Here is a 27,187-nt window from a genome sequence, read left to right on the forward strand (position 1 = left end):
GGGATAGCATTTCTCTCCATATAAACTAAGCGAGGAAATCTGCTTAATGAGTACATAAAACACCCCTTTTATCATTATTTGAAGATCATATTGTTAGGACTTGTTTTTAGAAGCGGGAAAAATAAAAATATTGCTCCGCTTAACGTAACATTGATTTTAAGTTGTTTTTTTTGGCGTTTTTCAAGTTTTTACATTTTTGGTAGTAAATAAGAACTTTAAAGTTGAAAATTGATAAATATTACAGAATTAAAAATAATAAATAAATATTCATATAGATGAACACGTAGCGTTAGAAATAAAAACGTCATATAAAAGACACAAGCACTAATGAGTTTATGGTTTTTATTTATTTATTTTTACCACACACACAACACACTCAATTTTTTATATTTCAAATTATCGATTTTTCTTATAATCGAATATTGTTGAATCAATGATCCGATAATGGGGACTTTACATGGCACATCATGATATGCGTCACATGTACACATGATCATCAGTCGTGGCTGATTGGCATCTATCAATTACCGTTTACCCATAAATGTGTAGTCATTACTTGACAGATATTGAAAAACACTTTCTGTCCAAATTAAAGTTATAAAAGGAAGAGAAAAGTATGGGAAATTAAAAAATAAATTCGAAGAAAAAATCGATGTACCGATTTTGGTAATACATGATGAGTACGATCATGATGTGCCCTATAAACTGCCTATATTTTTGACGGGATAAAAGATATTTCTCCCTCATTTTGTCTACACAATGTCGATTTTCGATTAATATAAAAAAATCGAATTTTTCACACAAAAAGTCGAATAATCGATTAGACGAAGGTGAGAAGGTAATCACGATTTCGTCTCGAAATTACAGAATTTTTGTGTTAAACAATTTATAATTTTTGTTAATATACAATTTCGAAGTTTAAAACAATATCTGAACAATTATATTGGAACTACCACATCAAGAATATAGAAGTACGTGTAAAAATATCATTTTTCTGAGCAAAGGCAATGTGTAAAAAAGAAAAAATAATGAAATGAAAGAAAATTTCATTTGTCATTCAAAGAAAATATGAAGAAGAAGACCAGTAAAGAAATGCAAATAAATATATATAAGATATTGTACATATAGAGAAGAGGACGTTTCTTTTGCGACGATAGAAAATTGTACAACAAAAAATATTATTGGAATTCATAAATACCCTTCTTCTACGCTGGTATAAGATAAAAAGTGCATAATTTTGGTTATTTAATAATTGTATGTGTGTGTAATATGTAATATCACCAAACAAGAAAAAAGTATAACATTTTTACCTTCGCGGGACATAAACGACGGTGACCCAACCAACCAATTCAAGTTCGTACATGCACGATTATTGAGCCCCCTTGCATTTATTGAAGCGCATTTGTGTGTTCTTTGCAAATCTAATATGTATGGTATTCTGTGCAAAGAATTCGGGCAAAAATTGCGCCTTGTTCTTCAATGGATGATAGGAAGAAGCAGGAAGAGGGTATAAGGTTGTGTTGTGCGAAAAATTATTATAATAAGTATGACAGCGCAAATGTGTGCAATTATATCAAAATATTTCTCAAAACAAATTGTGAATTGAAGAAATAAAGACCACAAAGTGCATTTTTCCCGTTTTTGCATTTTCTAATGTTATCTCCTTTTAACTAGAAAAACAGTTAAGCAAGAGAACAAAAATCGAGAGGGAATATTTTCCAATGAGAGTAGTGAATCTATATTGAGTTGACAAAAAGAAGTACTCGTTCGTTCTGAAGCAAATGGCAGAGTTGCAAAATCCAGTAGTACGACCGCAAAATAAGAAATCAACGAAATTCTTATTAGTAACACAATTTTACAATTCCTCTAAAAGCAAGTATTAATCATTTGACATAAATAATATGCATACATATATAATGTCAACGTCGTTCTTCGCTTTATCGTGTAATTAAATTTGTTTATTGAAACGTTTTATTTTTGTTTTGTCATTTTGCAACACTAAGAACGCTCTAAAGGTCTTGGTGTCCATTTGCTGCTGCTGTCTATAATCAGACGAACTTTAGCAAAACGTCACTCGCGAGAATAAAATATAAAGAAGAAATAAGCAGCAAAAACGACAAGTCAAATACATTTCACACATCTTTTTTTCTTTCTTTTGCATAAGAAAAAAAAAAATTAAGTTAAAAATATCGTTGGTTTATTGCTGCTCATTGCTCGACATCAAATCTTCTCTGTTTCATTTACAATTAAAGTGCGCTGCACTTTTCATTTTCCTGGCAAAAGAAGAAGGAAAATTCTTTTGAAAACAACAACACAAAGACAACGAGGAGGCGATACAAATTTTCCAATATCTCCTCTGCGTACTTTGGTTTCTTTTTACCCCCACTTTCCGATTTGCTGTCGCTCAGTCTCTTGTCTGTGCCTGTGAATTTGCAAAATGCCAAAATAAAATACACACATTATCGCTTGAAAGGTAATGATTTTCGATTTTCTCCTTCCCAAAACAAAACAATTTGTAAATTGAACGAAACAAGACATTGGCTTCTTTCTATATACGAACAAGAGAAATATAAGTTAATTGTGATATTTATTGGATGTCTCCTTAGCACTTCCTCGTGTTTTATAAGAACTGGATACCGATAAGAATAATTTTCTTATTTTATTTCACGCTGCATGACTGAAAATAGTGCACAGACAGATATATATATAAAATATAAATTCTGTCAAATGTATGTGGAATATGGATTTTTTTAGGTCATCAAAAACCGACTGTTGATTAGTTCACCACCTTGGACAGTTGTGACCCAAGTCAATTTAGGCGAAGCGAACCTACTCTTATCTTGTAACTCCTATATAGCGAAGCGAACTTATATGTATTGCCTTAAGGTTTGATGTAAAGGTAAGCTGGTTTCAGAGAAATTATCTAGGGGTGTTTTACAAAACCCATGAAGTTACAGCGATGAATCCTTTGTATTGAAAGTTTACTAATAATGTAGGTAAACGAAAGTACTTACAGTCTGAAATTCTGGCAACATTTAAAGCAGTCACCATTCGGTAAGGCAATGTCGAGGTATTCGAATATATATAGATCCATTAGACTTCATAGAAAATATCGATGTTTTATGAGCAAATCCAACTACAATGGCTACGTAATCTATGAGCGGATAAAATTATTTCTTTCAATAAGTGAGACTATGTAACAGTCCTATTTTCGAAACTTGGAGAAGGAGAGAAACATGGAGATGAAATCGCTTAAATATATTGAATACAAATTGCACGGGGATCTATCCAGGATCATGGACAACATTAAAACTTTGTCGTACACAAGTTACGTTATTCAAACTCATGAATAAATATGGAATACCGGGTCTTAATCTTCGTTTTGCCGCAATCGCAGATATCACCGTTGTCCATGCCGTGACCCTTTTTATTTACCTATCAACTAATGTTCTCTACTATTTATAGCTTTACCTTCGTATTTTACGAAATACTTATAGTCTCAACCAACGCAAATACCGGTGGACGTGCTTTTGACATGTCTTACTTGGTTCTATACCACTATAATTAACAGAAACCAATTGGGGTTATTATATTAGTACACTGGTTTCGGGTAATATTCCGAAGAACTAGTACTGCACAAAGCGAAAAGGCTTTTAGAATTTAGATTAATGCTATTAGAGAGATGGCGGGGTGACCATTGCAACTGTATGCTTTCCCACGAATATGTAGCCATATTTGCATGTGGTTCTGGTGCAAAGAACCGATCGCCGCGGGACAAGGTGGCCATTGGTTATTTAAAGGCGCAAATAACTGCTTGTCATATCGAGCATCATAATTTTTCCAAAGCCAAGTTTAGGTCCATTGTGAAAACACAGTAGTGACAGACCGAGGCCTCTTGTGAGAATCCGAGCATGCTACCTAATCGGCGCCTATGTTAAGTAGATAATACATACTAAAATAGTAAATTAATAATTAGGTGAACAAGCTCGATCCGGGCCAATTACCCGCCTTATTATATCGAGCATCATAGGCACTTAGTATTTGAGCAAGAGGTGGTGCCACTCGGCCTCTCTGAGACTCTCCACTCAATGCCGCTGATTTTTCGCGACTGTAGTTGCAGCTACTCCCTATGGAACATTCTAGATTTCGCAACCTGTGGACACGTCAGATAGCTCTCAGCTCCCTTGCCGATGAAGGCTTTCATCGGGTCAATCCGGGACGTACAACCGGCTGCAATGGGATTGCCAATCCGTAGTACTTGTCTTAAATAGAGGGTTAATTACTTTAATATTATTGGCTCAGGAGTTGGTTAAGGTTTGTGTCAAGAACACACCGTAGTAATTGCAAGTCAGAAAAAGGGGTTGAGCACTGCATATGATACCCAAAAAAGCTACGGAAGGTAAAGCAATAGGTAGACATTGTAACTTTAACGAGCATTGATTTTTTCTTATTTATTCCTTTTGGTAACATAGGGCTGTTCGAGCATTGTTCCACCTTTTATTATAATTTTTTTTTAATCTAGGAATATTATGGGTCGGCAAGTCTTTCTCGGTCGTCCACGTTTGTGGCTACAATGTGGGTTTCTCTCTAGACAAAAAACTCGTATTGTGACCCTTTCAGGTTCAGGTGGCTTGCGAAGAGTATGCTCTGTCTAATTTCAATTTCTTTTCGCGATCTGAAATTCTATAGGCGTTTCATTGGTTCTACTCAAAAGTTGTGCATTGGTGATGGCATTTGACCAAAATGTCAGATTATTTTATGCGGGGGATTTTACTTATTGTTGTTGTTGTAGCGTATGTTGTACACAGAGGGGGCAGCCCTTGCCGATGAAAGATTTCTTCGGGTCAATCCGGTACATACAACCTGAGACTGACAAGTTAGTAAGGAAAAGCAGGATCAGCCATAACGGGGATAGCCAGATCTTAAAAAGTGTCCAAATGCAGATCGGGTTTTGCACAACTTGTACCTCACTTCTTCGTCAAATTGAAAATTGTAAGTATACAAATTGATTCATTCCAATATTCTGATCCGGATATGTATATATCATAGTATGCTGTGTTGAAATAGTGCAGATATTGGGGATGATAGCATATCGTCTAACCTTGTATACGAGTTTAGTTTGTTGCACCATACGCTTTTTAATTGGGCCAAGTAGTTCTGGTTTTTCTAGGCAGATCTTTCTCATCATCTGCAAAGTGTGGTGGGCGTCCACCAAGGACTATGTTGCTGCTGTTGTTGTTGTAGCCGCATTCATATTTGTAGGTAGCTATCCTCGTCAAGCTTTTAAAGGTGATCAAGCTCGTTCCGGTCCATAGGACAGATCCCCGCAGAAACGTTATATCCACTGGTTATTTAAAAGCACCAATAACTCGCCTAGTCATATCAACAATCATAGACACTCAATGTTTAAGCAAGAGGCAGTGCTGCCCGGCATCTCACTCAGAGTCTCCACTCGATACCGCTTATTGTCCACGGCTGCAGTTGCAGCTACTCCGTATGGAACATTCCACTATAGGCAACCGGTAGGCGCGACCGGTAGCTATCGTGATGACTATAAACACCACATAGATTGGAGCATAAAGTACCAGGCTGTGTGGTGCTTATAGTCATCCCGTGCCGGGACCAAGTTCTATATTCGGCTGGTATGATGAATTCGCATTGGTAACAGTATTCTGATGATTATGGTACAAGCCTGTTCTGTATGAGGAGGTTGTAATTGGATCGGTGAAGTGTTGTCGGATCGCGTCTCTAACAAGCAGATACTCCCCCTAACATGTCTTTTAGTGGGTTCTACCTTAGTAAGGCGAAAATTCGAATGATTTTGGAAGCTCAAGAGATATTGTATAAAGATAAGCTCACTGTGATCTTTGACTTTTAGGATCTTGGTCTTTGACAGCATTTTCCTCTGCGTACTGTTCACTCCTGGAGGCCACTTTTTGATACTGAACGTCTGGGTTCGAATCCCATCGAAAACATCAGAAAAAATTTTCAGCTGTGTGCTGGCGACATTTGTGTGATAAGGAAGACCTTATCATTGAGCATTAACTTGAATCGGCTGTGCGACTCTGTACAGGGTAACTCTTAAAATTTTCAGCTATTTGCTGTCAAAAATTTTTGTGCACTATGATCCTATGATGAGTGATTTTTTACTCACGCTCACGAGAAAAAAATTTTGCACATTAGGAAATCACTATTCACCAGATACTCACGAAACACTTACGAGATAATCACAGCGTCACGGTTAAACAAATATTTTTCCATGAAGCGAATATTAAATTTTTGCCATGTGTCTCAAATCATACAGTATTTGAAATTACGAATATTAATGTACGTGTATAAAATGTATCATCCCTGCATAACCAATTATTTGGAATTATCCTTTTACACATCTGTAGACAGATTAGTATCTTAAAATACTGTATGATTTGAGAGCATGCGAAAAAAAAATTTCTCGTTAGTCGTGAGTGTCTTGTGAGTCGTAAGTGTCTCGTGAGTCGGGAGTCGTGCTTTTCTCGTGAGTCGTGATTAGAGTCGTGAGCATGATTTCACTCGCTCACGCACGAAGAATTTCAACTAAATCACGGTCATGCACTATCACGAGATTGAATTTGGATCTCACTCACGAATCACGTGGCTCACGCGTGAAACAACAACTCACGACTCACGTATACACCTCTAATCCCAAGATCAATTGAAACATCTTTCAAGAGAGCAGTCCTTCACCAAGAATGACCAGGGATTTTTCCAGTACTTATATCAGCCTGCAGTGGGAATAAATAAAAATTGGGACTTGATGTTCTATATATGTTTGTGGATCTCCTTTGAATATCATTTTGTGTGTGAAAAATGAGTCAGATATCGTCTACAAAGTCATGATCATGCAAAAAAGGCGTAGATGGAGAATATACAACATTTAAGAAAATGGCCGAAAATTAAATGTAAACTGCGTAGTTCTCAAACAGATGGATGGTATATTGCGATGTATGTTAAAACGTGTACAAGTACAAAAAACAAATTCCACAACAAATTATGAAGGCTTTTTTAATGAATCAATGAAAGACTCGTTCGTATCCACATCAATTTTTAAGGCACCACATTTATCATTAAATTCGTTAAACAAAGGGAAATCCATTTGACGACATAAAGTGTTAGATAAATGAATATCTTTGGGTATTTGACTTTCTCTTTCTCAAAAAATTTTAAAATCAACTCTTTTAACGCATGAATTGAACCTTTGTATTGAGAGTGGCAGATATACGCATGCCACTGTGGTTGTTTCTTGTTGAAACAACGTGGCACGTTGAGGCGTTGGATGGTATAGCACATTAATGGAGCCATCGTAGCGCAGAGATAAGAATGTCCGCCTATGACGCTGAACGCCTGGGTTCGAATCCTGCCGAGAACATCAGAAACATTTTCATCGGTGGTTATCCCCTCCAAAGAGGTGTCGCATTGCGCACTCCGTTCGGACTCGGCTATAAAAAGGAGGCCCCTTAACATTGAGCTTAAACATGACAGAACAGCTCTAGATGATGTGTGGAATGTTCATGGACAAATTTGCACAGCAAATTAATGCAATGGGTTTTAACAGAATGCATCAATAGACAAAAATGTGACATTTACTGGCCCTAGTTTGGTGACGTAGTGGATGCGGTTAAAAAACAAATTTCACGAAGGGGTTTAGTGTAGCATTGCATTTGATGGAGTTACATATATCGCGAAAACTGATGTTCAAAACAAACATCTTGAGGACTATCTTACTTACCGTTTCCACATAAGGTGTCTTTGTTTATGCGTTTTGTTTTAGGAAAAAAAAGTTTTTTACTACAAGTACTATGACCCAAACTATTTTATTGTTAGGCCGGAATAGTATGATAGTTTTAAGTTCATCATTGGCTCCTATCGTTTTTGATTAAGCAATATGCAATGAACCCGAATTTACAAATCCATTATTCTATCGCGAATAGACGGCAAACAAACGAATCTCTTTTTTAGGCTCATATCTGAAAGGGCACTGAAAATATTCACAATTTTAGCCTTTGAAATCAATTTGTTTTGTTATATCACCCCAAATTTGTGGTGGTTACTTTGAGGGTGCAAACAAAATGTCGCTTGAATCGCCCTTCCATCTCCAAGATATGGTGTTTTTAGTAATTAGGTAAGGGGGAGCGTCTGTCGAACCTTCAGATATTAAAAAATGTATTTGTGAAAAGTATATGTAATATGAAATTTGGTGGTTACCTTGACATCAAGAACCTTTATTCTTACATAAAATCATCTATGAGAGATGACCGGAGTACCTGTATCAAAAATTGCAATTTGGGAGAACAACTCGCAGGATTTAAATAGTCGCCCCACGGTATCGTCTGCTCATATCAAAATGGCAATATTTTACAAATGCGATCCGCCTTTGGAACTCTATGCCATCAAATCTTCAATCTATTGGCAACATAAAACTATTTAATGTCACTAAAATTATGTGTAAAAAATTTATCTTATTTAAACTGATCTCCCGGTTTAAATTCTTGAGCCCCGGAAAGCCACAATTTTTGTCCGATTTGGCTGAAATTTTACATGTGGTATTCTTTTATGGCTTTCAACAACTGTGCTAAGTACATTCCGAATTGGTCTATAACCTAATATAGCTCCCATATAAACCGATCTCCCGATTTGACTTCTTGAGCCCCTGGAAGTCGCAATTTTTGTCAGATTTGGCTGAAATTTTGCACATAATTGTTTTGTTATGACTTTCAACAACTTTGCCAAGTACGGTGCAAATAAGTCTATAACCTGATATAGCTCCCATACAAACCGATCTCTCGATTTTATTTCTTGAGCCTCTGAAAGCCGCAATTTTTGTCTGATTTGGTTGAAATTTTGCATGTAGTGTTCTGGTATGACTTCCAACAACTGCGTCAAGTTCGTCTATAACCTGACAAAGCTCCCTTATAAACCGATCTCCCGATTTGAGTCCTTACAAGCCCCAATTTTTGTCCGATTTGGCTGAAATTTTCCATGCGATGTTCTGTTAACTCTTCCAACAACTGTGTCAAATACTGTCCAAATCAGTCTATAAACTGCAATAGCTGCCATGCAAACCGATCTCCCGATTTGAGATCATTAACCCCTGAAAGCCACAGTCAGTCGTCCTGTATGACTTCCAACAACTGTGCCAAGTACTTTCAAAAAAAACATTAAATTATGCCTTTCAACAAAATTTATTTTGTATAAAATTTTAGCAGGGTTCCCAAGATTCGGCCCGGCCGAATTTAGCACGCTTTTATTTGTTTTTAGTTAATTTTTCAAATGAAATTCAATACCCTTTTTCAACGAAAATAAAGAAGTTTGCCGAACTCCGTAGGTCTTCCTGGAGAATACTTAAACTGGCTATCATAGAACATTTGTTTCACTAGCCGAACTCAGCCTCGATGTTATTATGTGTGTTCTCTACTTGGCCTATATATCGGAGTTTTGGTCTTCAACTTCCTTTTATACCACAATGTTTACCTTCAAAAGACTACTTCGCTGGAGCTACTTCATTCATTCTGACAACACGACCTATTCCGCTATTCTCCATCAAGGCAGATAGGTCTATACATTTTGCAAAGAATCGTTCTTTCAAACACTTCAAGTACTTCGGAATTTTCTTAAATTTGAAACAGTGAGTAAAACCAGGCTTCTGACATCCGTGCCGGCTATTGTTCAGATCGTACTATATTGGACACAGTTACCTGAATAAGCAGACTTCCCGTTTCAGGTTCTGGTACATCGAGTTGTTAGGCCCCTTCACACCTGTGTCCAATATGGCTAAGATCGGACTGAATTTATATATCGCTGGACCGATCTCCTGTTTTAGGGTCTTTGGACGCATACAACGTACATTTATGACCTGAATTCGTTTAAATTTGGTAAAGCGAACTGAATTGGATCTCTCGACATCCGTGCTGAGTATGTTTCAGATGAGACCATACCAAAACTGCCTATTGAGGGTCTTGAACCCAACCAGAAGGCATTGTCTAACAACTTTTCCTAAGTTAACGTAATGAGATACATTGAAAGATTTTAATCAAAGTTTCCCTTATTTTTGTTGTCAGGAAAGCAAACAAGTTAAAACAAAGCTAACTTAAAAATGTATCTTAATTTTTTCTACTTGCAGTTTTGTTGCTGAAAAAGAAATTACATTTCCTTTATTAACTAATTATCTGCACATTTTTTATTGTTCAGAAAGGAAATAAATAAATTTTGTTTAAAAAAGAATCTGGAACAATAATTGTGGATGAGTTAACCCCACGAAATCTACATTTGGAACATATAATTTAACTTGGACTAACTAACGGATCCCTAAAATATCCTAACTACTAACCGTATAAGTTTTGGTGCTTAAAAGGCCAGGCCTTTTTTCTCTTGTTTAAATTAAGAATACCGCATCGTTTGGAGAGGAAGAATAACTCAGAAGAATATTAACGAAAACATAGAAAACCTAACAAAAGGAGGCGGAGGTGGATGCAAATAATCTTTTATTGAAAACTATAGGAGTTTTCGCAACTATATAATGAGTCGTCATGAAGGTTTGTATATGTGATAAATGTAATGAATATATGTACAAAGAGCGTCAAAAGCGTATCAGCATCCGTGAAATTTTGGACTTTTAAGATTATTGCAAGAATGTACATAGAGCATAGCAATTTTAAAAATATTATAAATAAATTTGCAAGAATGTTGAAAATACATACATACAAGAATCTTACAGCAATAAACTTAATTTCAATGGGTGTAGACTCACTATTGGTGCTTACAGTTTCTTTGAAGTGAAATAAACAACTTAAAATTACTGCTTTATTTTTTGTTTGTTTTTGCAGGCGTCAGCTGCGATTCATGTCTTAAATCGAACTTTATTGGTCGACGTTATAAATGCCTAATTTGCTATGATTATGATTTGTGCGCCGATTGTTTTGAAGAAGGTGTCACCTCTACACGACACTTAGTTGATCATCCTATGCAATGCATTCTAACGCGTTCGGATATTGAATTGTTCTTTGGTGGTGAAATGCTCAATTCTGAGCAACCCCAAAGTTTTACCTGTCCGTATTGTAAAAAAATGGGTTTCAGTGATGCCACATTACTGGAGCATGTGTCATCCGAACATACGGAAACCAGTTCAGAAGTTGTATGTCCTGTATGTGCTGGCTTGCCAGGTGGTGAACCGAATCTAGTCACAGATGATTTTGCCGGTCATCTATCACTGGAACATCGTACTGGACCCCGGGAATTGATTTCTTTTTTGATATCCTTTTCAAAACAAACAAGCAACTTTCAACTCGGCCTAAGTTATTATATATTGGTTTGCCCAAAAAGTAATTGCGGATTTTTCATATAGTCGGCGTTGACAAATTTTTTCACAGCTTGTGACTCTGTAATTGCATTCTTTCTTCTGTCAGTTATCAGCTGTTACTTTTAGCTTGCTTTAGAAAAAAAGGTGTAAAAATAGTATATTTGATTAAAGTTCATTCTAAGTTTTATTAAAAATGCATTTACTTTCTTTTAAAAAATCCGCAATTACTTTTTGGGCAACCCAATACAAACATTATTTGCATTGAGCATCCAAAAAAATGGGTAGATATATAAGGATATTCCTCTAAAAAAATGTAGCTTGCCAATCACTTGCCTATCTATAAGAAATGGCAAAGAGAATAGGGTATCTTTCCATACAAGTGTTTCTGAGCTCCTTGAGAAAAATAGCAATGACATGTCGCTGAAGCGCAATCATTCTCTTAAAATAGTTGTACATGTATATTTCTTACGAACTTGGCCATAATCGACTCTGTGTCAAAACATTATTTTCATTGAGCATCCAAAGACATGTTTAGATATACATTTATGTATATTCCTGTAAAAAATTCTTGTAGCTTGAGTTCTACGTTTTGCCCGAACTATTGTCAACAACGTACTATAAAATATGGCGAAAAGAATGGGGTATCATTCCGTGGAAGTGTTACTGAGTTCCTTGAGCAGGCTATCCTTGTTGCTGTATCACAAATTTCGCTTAAAATAATTGAACATGTATATTGCTCACGAACTTGGCCATAATCGACGGTGTTTCAAAGATATCGCCTTTGTTGTGTATTGCTGTTCGGCTTTAGTTTATGTTATGGCGGCGAATAGAATCCGTCGGCACAATTTAAATCGTATTCAAAGTTCAGAAAGAAATTTTGTTCTTATTTCATATCACAGTTGTGTCTTTAGCTCTCATTAGAGGGCGGAAAAATGCACGCTAGGTTAGGTTAGAAGGAAAAGAGGATGCCATATGGACATACTCTTAAGCCAGCAATTGGCTTGTTGTGCGCCCTAAATACTTAAAAGTAAACTCGAAAAAGAAAATTTAATTCAGGAAAATGCACGATACACATTTTTAATTATGCCAGTTCCACATTTTTGTATATAATATATTTTTCTGCTCTCTAGTCATCACCTTAATTTTTTTATTGAACGCTTTTTTTATTATTCCATTGTGTAGAATGTTTCGGAATATCCTTATATCCATTTTCGGATATGTATGCTCGCACTTGTTTTTCTTTTAAACGTCTATTTGTTGTGAATTATATTCCTTAACTCCTTTGCACGACGAACCTTCAGCTATTAGACATGGAGGAGGAGTACGTCGCATACCAGGACGTACACTTGGTGGCCCCCGAGCTCGTCGTTCAAATATGCACTTTAGCTCATCAAGTGGTCTTTCAGCATTATCACCCTCTGGACGGGAATCGGTTGATCCGATTGCTGAACTATTATCACAACTGTCGGGGGTTAGACGAGGAGGACCGCCAACATCTCAGCTGCAGCAATTGCAAATGCAAATACAATTGGAACGCCAACAAGTGACGGCAATTATTAAACTCTCTATTAAGGGCCACATGGATAATTGTAATACTAAATCCCAAATCCTTTTGTTTGTTCTGTGTTTTTTTTTACTATGTCTATATAGGCTACCCGTCAGCAGTTGGAACGTTTACCAAGGCGTGCTCATCCATTGGTCTCATCATCGAATTCAAATGCAACCATGGCCGAGGTCATTAGTGGTGCTAGTGGTTCTGGTTCCGGAAGTGGTCTAATTAGCGGAAACAGCTCTGGCTCGAATGCTAATGGTGGAACCGGCAGTGGCTCTTGCCGCACCAATGAATGGTCTGTGTCGGCGCAACATCAATCGCAACAATCAAGTCTGGCTGCAAATGCATTGAACACTAGAGAAGTAACGTTGAATTCTAGCAATTATTTGTCTTTCAACGATTTCGGTTTGTCACCACAATATTCCTCCTTTCTACAGCCTGGTGGCAGTGGAATCAGTGGTAGTAATGGAAACAGCATGCTGGGCATGTCAATGGGCGGTTCTGGCAGTGGAGCAAATGCTGGTTCAGCTGGGGCATCTGGAAATGGCGGCACTGGAGCTGATGGTGCACAATCGCAATTTTTGCTCACAAAATTCATGCAACCAACACTGAGTGATGCCGAATGGGCTGAAATTGGCCGAGAACGTGCTGATCGGTAAGTATAAATTTGTTACGTTTTAAGGGAAACATTTCGTTTTAGTATATGGTAACAAATTGCGTTATATGCGGTTGTTGTTGCACGGTAGTGATCCATTCGTTTAGCTTAAACTTGGGACTAGGCTGGGAAATTTTATAAAGGGTGATTTTTAAGCTATTATCATTTTGGCAACACTGGCCGGGCGTCACCAGCTCTTGCACAAAAATACTGAGTGCCTATGATGCTCGATATGACAAGGCGAATTATTGGCGCCTTTAAATAAACAATTGGTCAAATACTGGAGTACCTACTCCGTTTGCGGTTTGTACTGGAATCTGAGAAAACCCCAATATCTCGTTCTATTTGATCTGTCAGGTCCCAATTCAAAATCGGTCTGTGGTGTGTAACTAGTTCTTGAAGTGGATACACTTTTGGACGTGCTCCAACCTGTCCACGATTAGACAGTATAGGGTGTCGAGATATAAAAAAGCGAGTTATTGTAGCCGTTTAAATAAACGATGGCCATAACGTTCCCACACGACACCTGTTTAACTGGCCAGCCAGACCTACTTGACTCAGACCCAGATCGCTCTGGACACACCCACCTTAGTTGTAGAGTTCATCGATTTGTATATTGAACAGACCCGAACAGATGAAAGATAGAACATAACACACTGCTACAACAACAACGTGCAAATACTGAGTGCCTATGACGCTCGATATGTCAAGGCGGGTTATTGGCGCCTTTAAATAACCAATGGCCACCCCGTTCCGCTTGCTCACCTACTGGAGCTTGACGAGGATCGCCACCTCCAATTGAAAATGTGGCTACAACAACGTTGCCGCAAAAATCGATCCTTTGAGACGGAATAAACTTCCTCACCTATGGCTCACCTATGGGAGCTTGACACGTATACTATCTTAACATGCATATATGTGGTTACAATAACAACTAAAATACAGTTTGCAGATTTGTCTAGTTGCAATGTGCTGCGTAAGGATCGCATACATTGTGGTGGTACAGGTTTGGTTTTCGTTATATATCAACCTCCAATTAGAAAAAACCGGTTGATACCACAAAAGGAGAAGCGTTCGGAGATGCTTTATAAATTTTTGAAGCGTACGCTACTAGAGGCGGCATTATCCAAGATCGAGAATATAAGTATTCAATGTGATGAAAGTTATTGTGGATGATTGGTTGATTACTGCTCTAAACCAACCTTCCGTCTCCTGTATAGCAACCAGCTTCACCCGGCGGATGTTTCCAGTTTAGTTACTCTATGTCGCCAACAGTGACTGAGGCTTTAACACAGATTTTACCTGAATTCAGGCGTGACTGCAAATTACAAACTTGCACATGAACACTCCTTCAAGAAACAAGAGCAAAATCTCACATATCAATGAGTGGCGTCCGAATCAAATTTTAAGCTGAGTCCGAACGGCGTGCTTCAGTGCAACAACCCTTTGGATAGACGTTTTTACATGGCAGTACCTCTCAAATATCACCAGCATTAGGAGGGGACAACCGCCGCTGAACATTTTTTCTGATGTTCTCGCTAGAATTCGTACCCATGCGTTCAACGTCATAGGCGGACATGCTAACCTGTGCGCTACGGTGGCCTCTTAGGAGTGACTGCGAGTGACCAATAGCAGCACTTAGGTTACTGTGCTTCAATGGCTGTAGAAACAAAGTGTGTTAGTGATTGTCAACAACTTTCGAGTTCGAATACGTCCATAATTCGAAAGTAGAAGGGGAAGGTGTTGGTCAGCCTCATCTGCTTGATCGCAGAGGCCATAATATTTTTTTGACTTATTTTTGTCGACTTTACCTTGCTGACATCGTTGCAAGAACGATGCTTTTCCCGGCATGGCAATATCTTGAATAGGATGCTGCTTTACATATTACAACAAGGGAGAAGAAGGAGAGTTACACAACCCGACGACGATAATGGCACTTCTGACCCACTGCTGGCTTAGTTGACACACCACTTTATCGGCAGCGCCTCGCCTGTTGGGACTTCATTGGGTCAATCTGGGGCATATAACCCATAGGTTGCTCTGTGATCGCGAAACCATCTGTGAGTTATTCTGCAGTCTCTCATTAGTATTAGTTTATGCTTGTGACAGGTTCTCCGTGGAACCTTTTATGCATCAGTTTTTCCAAATGACACAAAAACGACACAAGGCCCGAAAACGTGTACCTTTTTTACATGTGCCGACAGACTCCTTAACATTTTCTTCCGGTATATTTCAACTATGAGCACCACACATGTTAGAACTTTGAGCTCCAACCTTTGTGGTGTTCAGCCAAAAGCTATCAGGCGCGTCCACAGATTGCGAAGAGTGGAATGCTCTGTAGAAATTCTGGGTTACTGTAGTTGCAGTCGCGGACAATCAGCGGTATCTAGTGGAAAGTCGTAGTTACAGGCCTGAGGGCTGCGGCCCGTCCATAAGTACTAAGTGCATCGCAATGATAAATCGACTTATTGGCGCGTTTAAAAAACTAATGGCCAAAAGGTTCCTGCGGCTAACCCTTGTATGCTCACCTACAAAAACCTGACAAGGATCTCTACATACACAACAATAAACGTTACTCTTAGTATATATTCTTTTTATGTTCTATTATGCATGAAGGAGCTTTCATTGTGGCTATTTTCATTTACAGATCACAATTTGTACAGGCCTTACTGCTCTCAACTTTAGCTTGTACTTCATTGGACCTAGACCCGGAACATGATAAACGAGGTGAATCGCAAGAAACTACCAACAGTGATAATGTAAATAATGAAAAGGCAGCCTCAGCGGCAGCCAACAACACAAACACAGCCAATGACAGTGAATCGTCATCGTATGGGGATAATACACGGGAAACAATGATGAATAACAATGCTGCAGATGCGTCTGCACAAACTACAAATTCAAGCAGTGTTACGGGTCGTCAACAGGTCCATCAACAGCAACAGACCTCGCCAGAAGATTTCGTTGTTGAGGATTTGAAGCAGCAGCAGGCTTATTCGAGTAAAAAGAAATCTGGTAATACGGCTGGTATTAAGCCTTCAGCTGGGGCTGGGGCAACAACAGACAGAGGCATTGAGCGACGTGGCCGTCCACCACCCACGTCGGCAGGTGCAGCTGCTGTCGCTGTCGCCGCTGCTGCAACCGGCTCACAGTCGCAACCACAGCAACAAGGTCAGCAACCACAAAAATATAAACAAAATGCTGCCGCGAACGCAGCAGCGATGTCGGCAGCAAACACAAATCAAATACCCGATTCTAGGTAGTGTTATCATCTCCATAGACCCGCCAAATCACTACAGCAACAACAGCAGCAGCATTGTTATTTTAATAAATTCAAGAAAAATAATGATAGCAGCAACAACAACCGAGATCATTGTCGCAACAGTCGCAATTACAAAATTCACTCTTAGCAACCAATTTAACCACAACAAACGCCACCACCACCACCAAAATTATCAACAACCCCTCCCCCAAAAAGCTGAGGACGATGAAGGTGATTATGATGATGATGGTAAAGTGTACCACCACCACAGCAAAAGAAACAAACCAACTAAAAATCGATCAGCAGCAACAATGGAAAAAGAAAACATCTCTATCTCTATCTTTTTATTATTTTTTAACTCGGCACATAAATGTCTCTGGTATGTTTTGTGTAGTAAGCATCGCGTGAAGCCCACTCTCCTCTCATCCATCCTCTATCAACAGCATCATCGTCTGTCTACCTCTTCTGTCAATAATGTTAATTTGTTCCAATTGACACATTGAACTGAGCAGCAGCGTGTTGAAACGACGAATGGATCCCAGCTGATGATGATGATGATGACGACGATGATGACGGTGTTTGATTTTAACGTTGATGATGATTTAATGTTAGCATGGTGTGCATGCACAGCAAGCAGCAGTTGCAACAACAAAAACAAAAAACAGCAACAACAACATAATATTCGTTTATTAAAATAAATATAATATTATAACTATTTAAAAAATTTATATAATTATAAAAACACAAAAAGAAAAAATCTTATTGTAATCTTAACTCAAAACATTTTAATTTCTGTTTTTTTTTCTTGTTATTTATTGTAATAACATTTGAGAAAAGCCGTTGGTCGATAATCGATTTGGCTATTCCTACTGATGTACAAATTTCGATATCAGTAGCTTGCCATTGCGGTTGCAAGCAACACCATTTTCGCCTTAGACTTAAGCAACCTCTGTTGCCACTTCGCTTGGAGACCCTAGGACCATTATGTCCACTCCGGAAGAAGGCAGAACAGATCCTGATCGGCTACTACGATGTCATGTCGTTAATATTGCGATGGGCTCGGGACGTGGACGACTGCTACAGTGTCGTGTCTATGGAGATGACTAGGAGTTGGAGACGTTTCGAGCTTATGCTGCGTCAATATTGCGCGATGGTGGAGAGAAGGACTAGAATTATGGTTATCACCTCTTTTCTTCTGACTTCTGTAAAGACCTGGGCTGGCCGTTGGGGCGGAGTTGGTGAGTTTTTCCGTGTGTGCCTGTGTTTCGTTTCTCCTTCCTTTTTTGTCATCTCCATGTGCATGTGTCAAAGTACACCCTCTCTTGGCATATACGTGTTCTGAATGAATTGAATTTTATATTGATCATCATTCTACGTTGCCACTATCTTCTTCGATGTTGGATTTTGAGACGTTTACGAAATTGACATTCCCGTTCATGAACTTTGAATCGTATCCAAAATACATCAAATATTTTGCCAAACAGAAAGAAATTAAACGGCCACAAGGCCAAGTGTTGGAAGAATACTTTCACTCCAAACATATGTCACACACTGAAGGTCCATTCCACCCCTGCCCTATATACTTTTTTCCGATTTCTTTTCCTTTACAATGTTTCAGTAGCACTACGCCAATCCTTGATGATGTCTTCTGGTACATATGCATGGATTTCCAGCGCATTCCAAAGAGCGGGTAATGCTTTGTCATCATATTCGGTACAATCAGTGCTTTCTTCAATCAGTTGGTTCCTTTGAGATTAATTAAGAAATGCGCCTCTCAAAGACGTTCCCTGATAGAAACCGTATGGGTCTCAAACATACGGTACATGGGTGTTGACGGCATTCAAGAAAAGTACATACAAAACTGTGGACATCGGAAGCATTTAAGAGTTTTGAAGAGTCCAAATGTCTACTTCTCGGATGTAAAAGCAAGGTATTGTATAACATATTTCAAATGTTATCGTAGCGTGAGGGTTAGCATGTCCACCTGCGTTCGAATCCTGGCAAGAACATCAGAAAAACATTTTCAGCGGTGGTTATCCCCTCCTAATGCTGGCGACATTTGTGCGGAACTTTGCCATGTAAAATCTTCTCCCCAAATATATGTCGCTCTGCAGCACATCGTTCGGACTCGGCTGTAAAAAGAAGGTGCCTTATCATTGAGCTTAAATTTGTATCGGACAGCACTCAGTGATATGTGAAAAGTTTGCCCCTGTTCCTTTGTGGAATGTTCATGGACAGCATTTTAATTTGCAAATTTCAAATGTGCACAATTTTGATTCGTGACAAACATTGAGGTATTTGAGAAAAATTATTGAAAAGTATTTATAATAAAAATTGGGAAATAAAATGATCTTAGCCCTAACAAAAAAAAAAAACATGGACATTTATAATTCTATTTTTTTACAAGTACATTTTAAAGGCAACTTTTTCGTATGCACTATAAAATTTGACTCTTAGGTTACACATAAACTCAACGATTTTTATTTTTGTTATTTTTAATAAGTTTACCCAAAAATACACACTTTTATGTCGATAGTACTTTTATTATTTCTAAATTTTTAGGTGAAGTGATTTAAAAATGTATTAATTTTTTACTTGAGAAAGCTCAATATAAAGATATACTTGGTACATCTTGCAAATCGTCCAAATGCATTACAGCCTGATGCAGGCAAAAATAATTTTCCACACATTCTTTTATAATTGATTCATCTGCAAAGATAATTAAGCATAAAATTTACAAATTGTTGATATACAATAGATTATATTTTGAAATAAATACCAGGATATTGATTCTCCATTATAATGGATCGTGCTATATGTTTAGCTAGTTTTTTAAATATAAAGCGATTGCCTATTAGACCGTGTTTCATGGGTTTCATTAGATGCTTAACAATCCAAGGCGATATACGTTTCACACAACTGCCCATAAGTATATCATCCATCTCTATGCTGGGACTGCAGGGAGCAAACTCATCATCACTGTCCTCGCCGAATAGTTCTTTAAACTTCCATTTCATTATATCATGCCAACGTAGATCCTCTTCGATTAGACGCGCTAAGGAATCGCTTAATTTGCGCTTTTGCATAAATAACTCACAAGGCCAAAGGCTATTGCTGAGATCTACAGAAGTCGTTTTTGTGGTCATTGATTTTGGCATTGATGACTTGGTAACGATTTTGGGTGTTAATATTTTATTATTAAGATCGCTTGCAACAACCATTTTGTTATTGTTCGCTGCTAACTGTGAGTGTGGTTCATGACTAACATGAGCTTCCTCTATTTCTTTAAGGATTTTGCAAATGTGAGGGTCGTCAGGTTCTTGATTGGGATCAATACCAAATATTTCATCCAATTCCGTTTTCTCTTCGCTGAATAATCTAGCCAATTCTAAGGCAACGCTGTCATTTGAATTCTCCATATCAGCTACTAGGTCATCTAAAGGATTCTTGGAAACGTTGACTTTGGTTTGCATTGTAGACTTTATTGGTGTTATAACAGTGCTGATGGGACTCACTGCTACCTCTACCTCGTTTGAAATACTATGCTTTTTTTCCTTATAAGGTCTGTGATGATTACGACGACTTTGATGATGACGATCATGAGTCTTTTTTACATGTGAATGGTGCCTTTTTGAAGCAATGGTCTTATGTTCGCTTTTGCTGTATGGTGATGCTACAATATTTCCATTTATCAAACGCTTCTGAAATATTTCAATTTTTTCATCCAATGTCATTTCATGGTCTTCCTCTTCTTCCTTATTATTCTCTTGTTGTAAGGATTTTCTAATCATTTCATTGCTTCTTCTTACTTCTTTTTCTAGAAGACCAGCTTCCGTTTGGGTCTCCTTATTTTGCATACCAAGAGTTTCAGTTTTTAAAATAGCATTTTCCAAGGGGGAAATTAGACGATTTTCTTGAGTTGAACGTCTCACTGTGGCAATCTGAACACAAAAACATAAGAAGATTAATTAAATAAGTACAATTCAATTAACTGCGAGAACATAAGATAAATACAAAGCATGGACCCAAACAACAAATTTTACATTGTATGCTTTGGCATAGGCACAAAAAACTCATAAATTGGGTCTTGTCAGAACGAAAAATCAGACGAATAAATTCTGATGCAGCATTTTAGTTTTTCTTAGAAAATCCTTGACCACGATCAACAACCAAATGACCATGATGATTGGTAGATAATTAGTTTTATTTTTTATTTGCACTTACGATTTTCACCATAGCTCTTTGATATCTTTGGGCAATTTGACATGCCTCAACAGCTTTATCCTCTAATAATTTTGCAATGTGTTTTATAGATCCTTTGTACTTTTCATTTGCATCATGCGGACAATCTTTATCCGCCTTGCCATGAAAGCAGCTTATTAAATTTTCCATAAGTTGTTTCTCTAGATAATTTATATAGTGATTTCTTACCTATTAATACAAAGGATATCAATATTTTTTTCTTGTTAAGAACTAATTTATATACGCACTATTTCTGTTAAAATGGGTTCTTCTTGATCGCATAACAGACTTTTAATATCAAAGATACTATCAATTTCCATCATGATGTCCTTAGTTTAATTGACTTTATGATTTTTTGTTAAATACAATTGGTAAACAAAAACCGATTTGCAAATAAACAAGTGCAGTGTTGTATATAAGAAGTATCCTACTAAAGGGCTATTTATGGTGGCACAATCATATGATTGTGCAATCACGCGAAGAGAAATGCACCAATACCAACAGGCACAATAAAAGCGCAAACGTCTTCAACACTAGCAGTGCTGCATGGCGGAACAATTAAAGGCTGTCACATTTGTACAACAACCACAAATCATATGGTGAAATCCGCCATCTCGTCATTGTTTTCAATGCAACCAAGTCGCGCCAAAATTGATTTTAAAGGGTTTTGGGTGAGAAGTTTGGACGAAAAATCAGAAAAATTTTGTTTGTTGCATTAGTTGCAACCTACACGTCGAATCTTCAAGAAAGTTTGCATGTATCTAGATTTAGTGTAAAGCTATAGGTGTGTGTAATCTCACGACCCTTGGTGGTCCAGGTCTCGAGATAGAGAAAAATTCTACTAAAAATCAGAAACATTTTCTATGTTGGGTTTGTTGGAGAATATACGTCGAAACTTCACGACATTTTGCAAGTATATAGATATAGTGATAGCCTATCCGTGGGTGTAGTCTTAAGACCCTAGGTGGTCAAAGTTCCGAGATCTAGGAAAATTCGGCCTATTAACTTTTTTTGCATTTTTCAAAATTTGCTCGTTTTTGATGACATTTTGCATTTAAATAGAGGAAGTTCTTATCTATCCGTCGGTGTAAATCTCAAGACCCCTGGTCTGGGTCCCGAGATATAGTCCGACGAAAATATTTTTGACGAATTTTTAATCGGCTTTTGGAAGGCTCATTCGCAAGTCTATCTATATTTGGTGGGCGCTGGTTAGCAGTTGACAGATGTGTCATAGTTCACGCCAAATTTGATGTTGGATGGTTAGGGCGGGAAAATTCGATGAAAAATTAGAAAAAATTGTTTGAACTCGGGCATTCAGCGTCAAAAACACACATGTTAGCTTGTGTGCTATGGCGCCCTGTGCTCTTTAGAGAGAAACTAACTACTAAACATGAAGCCACGATAAGTATTGTATGTTTGTGCATGTCTTTGCTACATTGCAATATAACTGAAGAGTAGTGTTTTCGCTAACGACATCTGGCATCCAAAAGGCACAATAGAATTTGCGTATTTTTTTTTACCAACGACACCTGCTAACCACTATTTGTAACTAAAATATAACTGGAAGATGCCAGCGACACCTGGCATCCAAAAGGCAGAACGTATTGTTACTTTGATTGCACCGCTTCTTTTGTCAAACTAAAGATCTACAATGGTGGTTGTAAACTAGTACTAGAATTGCATGTTTCGAATAAAGTTCTTGTCTTTGATAAAAAGTATCATTTTATTTACTAAAATAATAAAATAATGGTTTGGTTTTATGTTAAACAATCATTAATTGTGTGCGTGTGTGTATACGTGCACGTAGATGAGCAGGGAATATGCGAAAAAGAAGATGCAATGAGCATGCAATCTTAATACCGTCAAACCTGGCCGGCTGTTAACAGAGACCATCTTTTTAAATCCGCCATGAATATTGTGTATGGTACATATGATAATGCAAATAAAAACTAGATTGTCAATTAGGACGTGTCCAGAAATTTGACAGTCTCGTGGGAATTCGCGCCACCAACGCTATATGGTTGTATCGTTGATTTCGTTGTTGTTGGGTAACCCAACCTTCTTAATTCAACCATGGAAGGTTGGATCATTTGCCCAACAACAACGAAATCAACGATAAACCCACACACGCAGATAGGTTCATGAAAAGATAGCCCTGTATAAATCGATTTGACTTTAAACTTCTAAACGCTTTTTAGGATATACGTTTTGGAGAGTGTTGTCTAAAGACTTGAAGACCCTTGGGAGCGTCCTGAGTGATTTCCGGGACTTGAACGGAATCTAGTTTCGAAACTCCCGAACTCCTGGACGTACCCCACTCTCCGGGGTGTTCGGATGTGGCTAGTGGACCGGTGGCTTCTGATGTTACGGATGGCCCTCATATAAAAAGCAGTGCTAAGGCGCTGTCGGTTGTTGAGGGGACGATAACGGAGGTGAGGATAATCCGGGCAATTAATTCGTTTGAGCCCTACAAATCATGGATGGAATATCGCCTGCCATGATGCAAACAGCAGGGCCGCAGGGGTTTTGCTCTATGGATTGCGGGCATTGGTTTGCGACGGACTATTTGCCGGGCGGATATTTCGTCGACCTAGATGTGATTCTGAGTCAGGAGCACCGGCCCTCAGACTCGCAATTTATGTGGATAGTCAGGCGGCGCTGAAGGCACTAGCTGCCTGTCATGTGAGGTCTAGGCTTTTGGAAAGATGCAAGGAGCCTCTCGGACGTTTGAATGTCCCCATATATTCCGATCTCCCGATTTGACTTCATAAGGCTTTATTAATGTCTTCAAATTAATCCAAAAGAAAACTCAGTCGTCTACATTTGCCAAGTTTGGTCTTCCTAGATTTGGCCCCGCCAAACCAATCACGTTATATCGTCGAAATCAAACGAAATTAGTTTTGCTATCAGAAGATAAAGTGAAAAACTTTATGATCAATTGATGCGAATTTCTTCTAATAGGTAGTTCAAGACAGATCAATTGGGGGAACACAGCGAGAAAGAAAATAACAAGGAATCATATTACTTGCCACATTAGTTTAAGATATATCTTTTCTAAAATTTATACAATTCTCAAAATGGCTTAGAATAATTTAAATAAAATATTGTTGTTGTAACCACATTTGTATGTGGATATCCTCGTCAAGCTCCATATTTGAGCAAGCTCGTTTCGGGCCTTCGACCGATTGCGCGGCAACATTATGGCCATAAGTTATAAGAAGGCGCCAATAACTCGCCTTGTCATATCGAGTATCATAGGCACTCAGTATTTAAGCATGAGCCGTTGCCGGCTGGCGTCTCACTAAGACTCTCCACTCAATATCGCTGATTGTCTGCGACTGCAGTTGCAGGTACTCCGTATATGGAGCTTCCCACTATCCGCAACCTGTGGACGCGCCCGGTAGCTCTCAGCTGAGCTTCTCGTAATGACGGGAATGGTCAATCCCATGGCAGCCGGTTGTACGTACCTGATTGACGCGATGGAGTTCTCCATCGGCAAGGGCTGTCGCCTCAATGTACAACACACTGCTACAACAACAACGGGAATCGTAACTGAGAGTTCCAACCCGCGTGGTGCTCATAGTCATCCCGTGCCAGTGTAAGAGACTAATAGAAATTTCTTGAACGCGTTATTAAAACGTTTTATTTTATAGCCTAGATCTAGAATATAAAATTGAATAATAGTGAATATTAATAAGCATTATGTCTCCATTTGTTTGTCTTCTTGATGAACTTCTTGGTACTTGGCAACGAAGAAACTGGGAGGCTTTTTTAATATCTACAACGAAGAAGAAATATGAACATGAAAAAATATAAAAAAATGAGTAAAAATAGTGAATATAAAGCCTTGCGTCCAAATCTGTGCGAAAAATCTTTAAAGAGTAGCAATGCAAATTACTTTGGTTTATTTTTAACTCAATTTAAATTAAAAACTTTTAATTATTAGTGAACTTTATTTGCATTTCTATGTTTCGACAGTAAGAGTACCAAGAAATTGTATGTCGTGTTTGCCACCACTCTTATAGGTTATAGCTTTCGTTTTATTTAAAATGAAAAAAAATTACCTTCGCTGTCGCTTCCAAAACCATCTTTTTATCGAATTCCATATGAGCTCTAAATCCCCATGAATAGTAAAATCTGTAAAATAAAAACTCGATATGAATAGTAAAATCTGTAAAATAAAAACTCGATTTTTTTTCAAGATATGCTTACTTCACTTCCGATTCCATTTCGGATACAACTTTTTCACGTTTAAGGTAAAGTTGTTTAACAAATGTTTCCGTTATTAATTTCTTAATATTATCCCCAAAGTACTCATGAGGGGCATCGAAATGTATGCGTATCCCATTGAGAAAATTAACCAAATCCTCTGTAGAAACCAACCTCGAACTTAGACATTGATTGAGTATAAGAAATTATAAATTTTATGTTATACCTTCACTAGTATTGTTGTTTTGAGGTGCATCAGAACCGCGCATAAATAAATACGAAAGTAAAACAAAAAGCAATGTTAGTTGGCGTTGTTGTTCCCCGTCAAACAGTAGAACCGACTTTCCACTGTCCTCATTGTAGCATATGATAGCTTTACCGCTTTTAGAATCAGGCACATCTACCATCACTATTCCAAAGGTCTATGAAAATTGGAAAACAGTGAAACATTATAAAAACTATTTCAAGAGTTTCGGAAATTTGTTTTTTATAATTAAACATTACCTCCTGTAAAGCAGTTTTTGCTTGTGTCAGCGCCATATTGAACAGTCGTCCTTTAACATTTAAGACGGTCGTGATGTCCCTTTCCTTTATGGGCAATTTGTTTGATATTCCATTGATTATATATGTTATAATGCTGTTAGTGCAACTTGCAATTTCATCGACAGCAAAAGATGACTCCATTTGAAGCAAGTACTAAAAGCACACACTGCTACTGTTCTTATCTTCGTCGAATTCGGCTAAAAGCGGGCCTTTTTTAATCGAGGATGCTACAGCTATGTAGATAATACCGCTCGGTAGTGGTCCACCACTTTCGGTTTCTTCCGAAATTCCGACGTTCTTTCTTCTAGTTTGATTTTCTCCTTCTTCTAGTTGTTTGTTTTGCCCTCTCTTTCATGTCTCATAAACAAACTGAAAGCTGCAACTTTACACATCCTGATGCAAAGCAAGGTAAAAATCGCCTTTTTAGGCCTATAAAAGAGAAAAACTCGACTTTTGGACGAGCCAAAGAAGACAAAAAACCTTAAAAATCGACTTTGCCAAAACCAGAAATTGAAAAAATTAAATTTCGTCCATTTTTAGATAGGCTACATATCTCAGAGCCCTAATTAAAGCGTCTGAAACCAACGTCAGCGTAAGTCGTAATGTTTCTCGTGCAGGCCGGTATGCATCTCAAACGAAACTTTTGCTTTGGTTGGTGTTACAGGACGACATTGAAAGCATTGGGTATTTTTTTCGGCTTCATTAAAAGATAATTAATGCTTTGACAGTTTTTTGCACTGCGTAATGGATTCATTTGTACATGGTAATGTTTAATTTTTATAAATGCTTACTTTATCACCAAACATCGGCAGATTGACCAAACGAAAATAGACGTTTGTGTCACCATGTGTTTGATAACAAAACTGCGCTGCATACCTAGCTTTAAGGCCAATACGCAGTCGTTGACATTTTCAATGCTCAAAAGGCTCTATCACACTATATATTCTGATTTCATTCAGCAAGACATTCTCTCATTACTTACAGTAAAATTTTGATATTTGTGTAGTGTTTCAAAAATTAATCGCAAAAAGGGGTTTCCAATAGCACTGGCAAAATATTGATGGCACTATCGATATTTATTTTTTTGACTGAATATCGATCGATATTTTTCCGATGGATACTATCGAAAAGTTAAATTTTTTGTAAAATTTAAGAAAAAAAAGTGATCCGACACTGAATGTATCCTTTAAGATACTTTGCGCCTGCAGATTCATGACTTCCAACTGACTTTATTGATCTTGGTTTTATTTGGCCTGTGAATTAATACTGCTTCTATAAAAATCGATCTCCAGATTTTTACTTTTGATTTTCGTTTGAAATAAAGGTGATAGGGAATTAATGATAGTATCGATACTATCGATATTTATTATTAAAACTATGGAATGTTGCGAT

At 37.8% G+C, this 27,187-nt stretch overlaps 3 protein-coding genes across 6 annotated transcripts; 1 reads left to right on the top strand and 2 right to left on the bottom strand.

Moving 5' to 3' along the window:
* Positions 1-844: 844 nt before the first annotated feature.
* On the top strand, positions 845-17,590 carry LOC106083600 (E3 ubiquitin-protein ligase Kcmf1). Of its 4 annotated transcripts, XR_009397003.1 has the most exons (8): positions 846-971; positions 10,157-10,568; positions 10,860-11,284; positions 12,621-12,881; positions 12,983-13,246; positions 13,322-13,539; positions 16,187-17,180; positions 17,245-17,590. XR_009397003.1 is itself a non-coding variant. In XM_013246734.2 (7 exons), exons 2-7 carry the CDS (start codon positions 10,553-10,555, stop codon positions 16,800-16,802), a joined length of 1,794 nt encoding a protein of 597 aa, XP_013102188.1. In that variant the 5' UTR covers positions 845-971; positions 10,157-10,552; the 3' UTR covers positions 16,803-17,590. The 4 variants fall into 4 exon arrangements, 3 of the variants coding, with proteins under 3 accessions (XP_013102188.1, XP_013102187.1, XP_059218222.1); XM_013246734.2 differs by having other exon boundaries at positions 845-971; positions 12,621-12,875; positions 16,187-17,590; XM_013246733.2 differs by having other exon boundaries at positions 16,187-17,590.
* A 1,733-nt stretch (positions 17,591-19,323) lies between these two features.
* LOC106083601 (uncharacterized) lies at positions 19,324-21,439 on the bottom strand. Its single transcript, XM_013246735.2, has 4 exons — positions 21,292-21,439; positions 21,026-21,232; positions 19,581-20,742; positions 19,324-19,510 (listed from the first exon to the last, which is right to left on the bottom strand). Exons 1-4 carry the CDS (start codon positions 21,364-21,366, stop codon positions 19,407-19,409), a joined length of 1,548 nt encoding a protein of 515 aa, XP_013102189.2. The 5' UTR covers positions 21,367-21,439; the 3' UTR covers positions 19,324-19,406.
* Positions 21,440-24,659: 3,220 nt separating this feature from the next.
* On the bottom strand, positions 24,660-26,345 carry LOC106083585 (melanoma-associated antigen D2). Its single transcript, XM_013246703.2, has 5 exons — positions 25,757-26,345; positions 25,479-25,674; positions 25,256-25,412; positions 25,108-25,180; positions 24,660-24,821 (listed from the first exon to the last, which is right to left on the bottom strand). The coding sequence occupies exons 1-5, from the start codon at positions 25,934-25,936 to the stop codon at positions 24,744-24,746; spliced, it is 684 nt and encodes a 227-aa protein (XP_013102157.2). The 5' UTR covers positions 25,937-26,345; the 3' UTR covers positions 24,660-24,743.
* Positions 26,346-27,187: the final 842 nt, after the last annotated feature.

The sequence above is a fragment of the Stomoxys calcitrans genome, chromosome 2 (assembly GCF_963082655.1).
Source record: "Stomoxys calcitrans chromosome 2, idStoCalc2.1, whole genome shotgun sequence".
NCBI classification, from domain to species: Eukaryota; Metazoa; Arthropoda; class Insecta; order Diptera; family Muscidae; genus Stomoxys; species Stomoxys calcitrans.